Raw genomic sequence first — 9,920 nt, 5'->3', positions numbered from 1 at the left:
AACTTACCGACCCAAACCTACGGACTCCATCTGCTGAAAGTGATGCTTGCATTGGTTGGACATCAAAGGAGTAATTCATTTCGAACTCCTTAATCCATAGCGAACTGTCAATACAGAGATCTATAGTCAGCAACTGGAATGCTTAAATAAAGCCCTTCATCAGAAATGCCCTTCACTTGTCAATCGGAAAGGTGTTCTTCTCCATGACAATGCACGTCCACATGTAGCACGTTTGATGCGACACAAGATTATGGAGTTGGGTTGGGAATTTCTCCCCCACCCACCATATTCTCCAGATATGGCACCATCAGATTACCGTCTTTTCCATTCACTGCAACACCATCTTAATGGGAAAACGTATGCAAATATGGAAGGTGTTAAAGAGGACATCGACATGTCTTTTGCTTCAAAGCTAAGTGATTTCTTTAATCAGGACAATAACAACCTGATTGTAAGATGGAAAAGCATCATTGATAAGAATGGAGACTATTTCATTTAATAAATGTTTTATTTTGATATATAAGTTGTCAGGGTTTTTTTCATCTAAAAAAAAGCAATATTAATTTCTTGACAACCTAATATGTACATATACGCTGTACAGCAGGCACGTTGATGCATCATCTTTTTGTGATAGATATATATATATATACAGGTTAAGTTGTATGAAATTTATTAATTTGTTAGGAGATGTGGATTTATTTTACTTAAAAAATATTTAAACTTCTTAAAGGGAGTTGCTTTATTTTTTCAGGTTCGCCATATCCCTACTTTGTTTTGCATCATTGTCGGAACAATCATGGTTGGAGGATTCTGTCTGTGCTACTACATTGTATGGGTTTTGTTTGAGTAAGTAAACATTTTGGTTGTAATCTATGGGCATTTTTATACTGTTTGTCTGATGTTTGAATAGAAATATCCATTCTTGGTAATTATTGCATACTAGTTACTATACTGGTTACATTTTGTTTGAATTGACCATCTATGGGTGTGCCTGAATCTGGTCTGAAAGTAATTCCTTGTTAACTATTTGCCCCCCAGTGGCACAGCGGTATGTTTGCGATCTTATACCACTAGAAACTGGGTTTCAATACCTGTGTAGCATTGTGCTTAATGACAAACAACAATTGTTAACTATTTCCTTATTGTTTGAGCAAATTAACTTGAACTTTGACTGACTTATATAGGTAGTTGTTGATAATCTGTTTAGATTATTATAAATATATTTATAAGTTAGTAACCCTACATAGATTAGAACTGAAAATTAACCCACTAGTTAATATGCTGTTTTAACTAGGTTTATTCAGAATTAGAATGCATTGATTCATCAGTTGAATACCCTCTCTATTAGTGATATTTTCAGTCATAATCTTAGTAATATCTCAGAAGGCTCAGCCATCATAGGAGATTTAGGTTATTCCTAAGTCAATATACAAAAATAACAATGTAAAATAATCATAATAATAAATAATAAAAATATATAAGTAAATAAACATTTTATTCAATGCTGCTTTTGAAACAATCATCAGAGAAAGAGAAAAACCTACAAATACATAAAAACTAAATGTTTGTTTCATGCACTACCAACATTTCTTTGTCTCTTGAAAGGTGTGACATCGATATAAACAAAACTTTATTTAATTCTTCGTAAATTGCTAAAATGTTTACTGATCAATGAAAGTCCATCAGATGGTTCTGGCAGTGTAACTTTAGGGTAACTTGACATCTGAGATAAATTGCTATGACACATTACTGTTTAATTATAGAGCCAACTAGCAGGTTAGAACAGATAATACAACAAAAAATCTAATGTTTTTGAAGGCACAAAATAAATTAAATTAATAACAATATAGTGAAGTGAATAGTAAAAATATTATTTATACCCTAATTAAAAGAACTAATTTAATTATAATAAAATATACTAATCTAACTTTAAATATCTCCATCACAGGTAGCCAATTTATTGAATGTCCTGCCAGAAGTAACAGATAAAGTTAAGCTCTAAGAACTAACCAAAGTGATAATAAGATATGAGAAAAATGCATGGAGAAAGAATAATAATATGTGAACAAAGAAATTACAATTAAAGTAGTTAACAAAATATAATTAACTAAACTAATTTGATAATGCTGTACTATATTAATGACTGTTATACAGCTTGCATTAACTAAAATGAGATTTTAATCTAACAGGAGGTAAAATTAATGGTGGTTACTATACTAAAGTTGGCCATTAAAGGTTGTATTTTCTCAAAATTTCAGTTTTGAATTTTCTATTGTAAAAAAGAAGTATTTTCAGCCATTTCTGAAGCAAGTAACAATTATGTAAGAAATTTCTAAAGTTTTACGTATTTCTACAAGTAACCAAAGTATGGGTAAAGAAAAAACATGACCAGCAGTTTGTCCATATTGTCTTTCTAATGAAGATCTTTGGTTTAAACATAGAACATATTTTATTTTTCATAAATTCTGATTATTCTGATGAGTTGTTTTTGTAACTTATGTAATTGTATATGTTTGTGAGTTTGAAGTATATGTACAAAAATGTTTCAGTTATTTTGTCCTTGATTTGCTACTTATATATATATATTCCTGTTTATAAAAGTGTTCCCTACATTTATTTATTTTTATTTGATACCTGGTTTTAAACAGTTGTTTTTGTTTTGTTGTGACACCACCAAGCTCTCCTACTCAGGAAAGTCTCAGCACTGTTAGACTACTTTCACTGAAGCGTCGGTACAGTGATAGCCACAGTATCTTTCCTAGCTACCACTATCACAGGCTTAGCCAAGAACCACTGGTGGAACAAGAGCCCATAGAAAGGGATCAGACATGAACCAGACTATTTCAAGGTTTTTTGAATATCCCTGGCTCCTAACTACTCTCATCTATATGAATCTTGGAACTTTTTCACAAGCTTGGTCAGTCTTCAGCTTTTTGTAATATAAAAAAAGAAGAGTTTTACTAGTTACAGGTTATACTGGTTTGGACAATAATGATCTGTACAAACCTAACTTTTGGTTTTAGTAAGAAAAAAATTAAAATTAAAGATTTAACTTATATCTTAAAATCTTTCATTTTTCTCATTGTGTGCATTTTCAGCTCTGCTGAAATTTTTCCTAGAATATTTATTGATTGAAAGCTAGAAGTAGTAATTTCTGTATGATTGTCATCTGCTGTAGCTCTTCATTGAGATGGGAGCTGTAGTTCAAACATATCCAATAATATAGTACTAAATGTATGATAACAATATTATAGTCTTTTTAGAACTGGTGTGATAGTATATTATTATAAATCATATAATGTAATTCCATCTTTTATCAAAGTTCTGTATTGAGGTAAAAATTTTGCCCAGTAGTTTTCATATTTTCTCCATTTCTACTCTCACCTATACTGAGATTTTACAATAATACTTAAATAGTAATATTTACATTACAGTAGAAGTATTAATATGGATTTTTTTCTTGTGATGTTTAGTGAGGTTTTCATAATACCTCTTTTAGCTACACTGCTCTTTATTTAATACATCATAAATTTTGAACTAAACTAGGTTTTTAGTGTATTGTTAAAGAATTTCAAAGTCTTGTCATGATGTACTGAAGTGGAAAGTGGTAAAGGTTTTTTGTTGTTTGTTATAACATTTGATATCAACAAAGAGTTCTTAAAATTTGTGTTATTTTCATTTTGGTATTCTTACATTTTTTAAGAAATCAGGGGATTAGCCCAACAATTTTATCAGGCCAGTATGTTGAGAGCTGTTTTTTACAAAATATTGTGAATTTTACTTCAGTTATTGTCTGTAAATGATTCACTGTAATTTTTACTGTGTATGTATGTATATGCTTCAATATTCAAATGGTCTTTGTTTATTTACAGATCATTACAAAATAAGAAGCATTTTTCTTCTACATAAAAGCTTATTAGACTTATGTAATGCTAAATTTAAAATTTCAACATGATGTCTCTCATGCTAACTATGCACATTTTACTTTAAGAAAGGTTTACAATAAATCATTTACGGTGGTAAATAATCTTTTTTTTATGTGTACGTTATATGTACTTAGGATTCTGGTGCACCATGTTTCCTATATTAGGTGTTATCTATAACAAATATAAAGGTTATAAAGATATCAATAACAAATATTCACAGTTGTGTTATTAATACAAGTTTACCACCTCTGATACTTTATTAACTTGAATGCTATAGACTGAACTGTAATACCTAAAAACGTATTGTATGTTGTATAAATTTTTATGAGGCATTTTGATAATATGCATAGTATCCTACATGTTTGACAAGTATCACTGACTGAAATGCTAGGATGCATGATACTTACCTGATTTGTGGACTAAACTGCTGGCATACATGATATGCATTTGAAATGAGACAGAAATAATACTTTAGACAATATTTACTTGATAAATACAATATATATATATAGCAAGTTAATAAACTGTATAATAATACAATATAATTTTATCCTTCGTGTTGAGGATATAATGTAGCAAATTACCATGAACAAAATTTTAGAGTGCATCATAATTTACATATTATTGCTTTAAAAGTCAGGTTAAACAAGCTGTATAATTTTGCAGCAAGTTTTACAATTAAAATTCTAAGTTTCCTGTAATCTACCTCATTTTTTGTAGATCAAACTGTGAACAGAGAAAATGTGTGTGAAGGGAAAAGTTAACTTTAGTTAACAGACCAATAAGGTATATAGAACACAGTAGGTGATATAATAATCAAAGTGACTTTTTTTTAAGTTTTGATACATTACCCAGCATAATTGAATAAACATTTAGAAATATTCAGTAAGTATATATTTAATATCTAGGAAATTACTTACATTTTTCAGCAGACTTCACTGTCAGGATGGAAAAACACCTAGGTAATTAGAGAAATAAAATACCAGTTGGAACAAGATAAATGTTTGACACTATGAAATATTCTTTATTATTAAACACCAGAAGCTTTGTAATCAAATTTTAAAGAAGAATATAATAAATGCATGTAAAGAAATTCTTAATGGTACAACTGCAACAAGAAACTTTGGTGTACAGAGTGTTATCCATTACATATATATATTACTACCAAAATGTGACTTCAGGTACTTTTTTCTTTCCTCATCAGCCACAGAATGAAACGACTAACATTAAATATGGTATGGATGTAATTCCTGTAGCAGTGAATAAGATTTTCCACTGAAAATTATGTGATTATCTTATACACACACACACACACATATATAAAAGAAAACTCAAATCCCTTCTTCTTTACCAAACTGTTCTTTATTTAATTTGTTTCTTAACATTACAGGTTAGTCTTCATTATAAACCTTTGTCCCAAATAACCTTAATGTTTCTTTGGAGTTATCCATAGCATACTTAAGTGACATCTATGTATATATATATATATATGTGTGTGTGTGTATTGTAGTGAAAATAAATATGGAAATTACATACAGTGCCTCCAATGGCTCAGCAGTAAGTATGAGTCTACAACAAACACTTGAACTACACACAAAGATAAGTCTAAATCATGTACATCACAGCCACCTCCCTAGATGATACTGTTGTTTACAATAGGGTAAATACAGGTACAGCTATGTTAATGTGATATTCTATTTCCCATCCAATCAGTCAAAAACAATGCCACACCAGCTTACCATTTATACAAACATAATTAATACTACCACCTCAGTTGTGTTTGTTAAAGAAAGTATGGCATCTACAAGAGAAAATACTCCATGACAAGCATGTAGGAGTTGTCATTTTGGCCAGTGCTGTGTACAAGACACTCTTGTAGGTATGAGAAATTGGCATTATTAGCAACAAACCCTGTTGAGAATGAAAACTAAATTTTTCTGTCATTGACATAAGGTATCTGAGGATATGTTTCTTGCAAAATAAAAGATCTGGAATCAAGTATATTTGTGTAAATCACCCCAAATACATTAAGAAACTAGTTGGTTCAGTGAAGTCACAATAGACATTTAGCTGCATGAAAAACTTTGCTGTGAAGAGACAATCAGGCCTGAGAGTATATTGTTTACTGATAAAACCAAATTAAACTTCTTTAATAATAATTGACAGTATGTTCATAAAACATGCAATTGAAACACTGGAACTCCTGCCTTCAGTCAGTTACAAACGTTGCTGAGGGAACATGAGCATACAAGAATGTAGAGAAGATCAAGAGACAACCAAGCAACCTAGTAAAATCATGAGACACACTGCAGGATATTTGCAGTATGTTGACCAGGTGTTGTGCTACAAACAGGGCAAAGAGTTAACACACAAAACAGTAATATATGCAAATACATAGTTATATTCTTTCAATATGATAAGCTTGTAGACCTTAAGCTCCTATACTCACATTAAATGATATTTTCTGGAGTAAAATAATACATTTCACATGTGTTTCCATATTTATTTCCAATACTTTATATATATTTCATATAATTTTGAGTATAATTACAAATTCTTCAACAACTTTAGTTACATTCAATATGGTTCTTATACAGCAGGTGTTGTACTTTTAAACAGTATTTTTTGTGCCACTGTTACATTTCATTAATTTTTTTTCACTTTAAGATATGCTTTGAAGTTTTTCATCTTTCACTCTTTGTTGGAGAAACTTGATACTTGGTATCAGTCAGTATGCTTACTTACGTATTGGTGTTTTCAAGTATATATTTGATCATATTCATTTTAACCCTTTGCCTTGACATATATAGCCATTTGGTGCAACAAGTGGATTTACCCCACAGTGTCACAAAAACTTTTCCTCATAGTGCGACAATCGGGATATTCACACGTCCTTGAATTTCTCGCCTTATTATCATGCGACTACATTACTGAGCAAAAGTGCAACTAGCGTATTTTGATATTGAAAAATTGCTTTAAAGGTCAAATTCTAAATTTCATTTTTTAGTGGTTAATTGACACTTTTTGAGAACCCACCCGAAATATAACTGTGCGTTCAAAGGGTTAACATAGTTGAAGATTGTATATATAGATGTATGTATAATACTTGTTAGAATCACTTGGGTTCCATTTCATTTGACCTCAGAAAGGTTGCAAATTTTACTGATTACAATTCAGTAGTATAATGCTATACTTCATTTAAGTAGAAGAAGCTGGTCCTTTACACAGTACCATTTATCAGTTTACTGCTTCTCTAATTACATAATATTATTACTCATCATTGCACTCATTCTATAGGATACATACATTCTCAGGGTTGTTTGTTTTTTTTGTTATGTATTGATGATCAGTTACATTGAAAACTTACTGTACTCTTCATAATACTGGAAAAACAGTGAGATTTGCTCTATAATATTTAATAAAACAGTAAAATAATTTGTTTTAAAATCCAGCTTATTTCCAAAACCAATGAATTTCTATTCTACTAGATTTATATAAATACACAAGTTAAACACATTTTATTGTTCCAGTTAAAAGAAAAAACTTACATAAACCAGTAATTCACCATTAGAGCTTTCTTTATGTCAGTACACAAATTCATCACAATGTTTTTATAAACAAAGGAAGATAAAGGTAATTTAATAAATGTAACTATTTAGAATTGAACTGCTAGTATAAAGGATAGCTTATAAAATATAGGTATTATGAATGTAACTACCAGAATAAGGGATAACTTATGTAATCTAAGTATAGTGAATTGACATTCTACAATAAAAAATAACTTATCAAATGTATGCATTGTAAACTGAACTTCTAAGGTAAAAGTTAGCTTGAGAAATATGAATACAATGGACTAAACTGATGAAATTTAAATGTCATGGTCTGAAGTGTTAGAATAAAGGAAAATTTTCAAGCATTGTATACTAAAATAATAATATAAAGACTGAATGAAGTTTACATGAATTGTACAAATGGAGATAATTTATTCAGCAAACGTAATTATTAGGTATGTCATAATATAATGCCATAAAGTCATTAGCCCAACTTCTAGAGTGTAATAATTTTCTCATGGATTTCCAGGTGCTTTGATGTAGACTAATAAACCTTGTGGTCAATCATCAGATATACTAGGACACAGAACTCTTACGTTTGGATGCTAATTTCCAAAAATCATTTATTTTTTCACTTTTTAAGTTAAATTTGAATGTGGTTATTTTTCATGCATTTTGTCATTGAAAAAAAAAAAACATTGAACTGCTTGTTAGTCTTGTGTATTATCAGTTGGTCGATCTGTTAGAATATGTTTTTCAGTCATATCACAAAGCAGGAAATTGAGAATGCCATTTTAGTCTAGATTTGTCTGTTTGTGAATTTCTGATTTTTTTACAGATAATTAGAGCCTATACTTATAAAATTTATGGCATACTGAGTATTTTGGTGAGATGTGTTAAGAAATATGTACATGTTATCCTGCCTGATGCACTGTTACAATTACAAGTTATAATTACTTGTTACCATTACTTTTATTAGTTGTATGATCAACATCATTCATAACTTAACACCTCATTACCCTATGAGGTTACACTGCCTTTCTCATCATACAAAGAACAAATGTTGCTAATAAAGCTACAAACATAGCTGAAAATAGGTAATTTTTCTCTTGTATTTTGTGTCTGTATTTTAGGCTTGCACACAACTTTAAAACTCTTTGATTAAGTTATCTAAGTAAGTATTATATCTAAACTTTTGTAGTAGTTTATAGATCTATATATTGTGAACAGTGGTATTCAGTTATTGCTCTAAACTCAGGCTAAAACCTTTTATAAGTACCATATTTTAAATGAAATGCATAACATTTTATGCTTCAAGAGACTTTTTTTGTTAGACCAACTAATTATATCTTATAATAACTATGTGAAAACCTGAAATTACATTTTCTTTGTGAAAAAGATATGTTTCAATCTCAGACATAGCTATAAAAACATGAAAGAGGTATTATATTGCATATATTCTATCTCAGTTTTTTTTATAATTGTAAGGCTATAATTTTCAATATCCTGCTTAGTGCTAATATGAATTAACAGTATTGGAGGATTCAAGTGATCAAAAATAGTATGAAGGTTATTTACACTATATGGATCTTTATGTGATTATCAGTGGAGTGAATATATTTGAAGTGGTATAGGTTAATATTGCATTTTAATTCGGTGCCAAGTATATTTTGATATGTTTTTCAGTGTAACAGACCAATTGATGTTAACAGTATAGCAGTTTGCTCTAAGGTATTTAAAAGTCACATAGTATCAAGTAATAACTTATTTCAAAGTGCATAGGAGTAGTTCAATGTTTTGTCCTATTTTATGTTTATTACTAGTTATTAGTTTACTGAATACACATATATACATTGCATCTTATTAAATGTAATTAATTTCACTTCAGCATTAACTGGTAATACCAGTGTATCTTATGGTTTCTTTTATTGTAGAGTGTTGCAAGATATTGTAGGTTTTTCCATTTTAATCTTCAACTTCAATAAATCCTTGTCTTTAAACATGCCCTACTTTTGAATTCACTCTGTTATTAGTACTTTCCTAAATTACTTTCATTATTTGTTTTATATTTTTATTATTCATTGCCATTTAAAAAACTAAGGAAAATTGTAAACTGATTATCTGATCTTAGATGCAATAGCACCCAGTGGCATGTCTGTGGACTTATACTGCTAGAAACTGGGTTTTGATACCTGTGGTGGGCAGAGCACAAATAGCCCTTTGTGTAGCTTTGTGCTTAATAACAAACAACCTAAAGGCACTATAAATTATACACAGGAAAACTTTGTTTTCCAAGTTAAAAAACATGTATGATGCCTTATTAAAATACATTGTTAATTTAACATCTAAAACTTTAAAATCTCAGAGGAAAACAAGGATTAGAACTGAAGAATTGTAAAATTATTGATATTTTAAATTTAAGTCCCAAAATTTTAAGGTAATA

General features: G+C 29.6%; 1 protein-coding gene across 1 annotated transcript in view; it reads left to right on the top strand.

The window, feature by feature from the left end:
- LOC106478188 overlaps positions 1-9,486 on the top strand; it is an 84,639-nt gene extending 75,153 nt beyond the window's left edge. Inside the window, exons 8-10 of the mRNA XM_022381883.1 lie at positions 752-846; positions 2,679-2,917; positions 3,873-9,486. Coding sequence (XP_022237591.1) covers positions 752-846; positions 2,679-2,832 — 249 coding nt within the window. The 3' untranslated portion in view covers positions 2,833-2,917; positions 3,873-9,486. The remainder of the gene's footprint in view (positions 1-751; positions 847-2,678; positions 2,918-3,872) is intronic.
- The last annotated feature ends 434 nt before the right edge of the window (positions 9,487-9,920 follow it).

This window comes from Limulus polyphemus, unplaced genomic scaffold (assembly GCF_000517525.1).
Source record: "Limulus polyphemus unplaced genomic scaffold, Limulus_polyphemus-2.1.2 Scaffold9, whole genome shotgun sequence".
Classification (NCBI taxonomy): Eukaryota; Metazoa; Arthropoda; class Merostomata; order Xiphosura; family Limulidae; genus Limulus; species Limulus polyphemus.
Note: the sequence above shows the minus strand (reverse complement) of the source record. Positions and strands in the feature narration are given on the sequence as shown.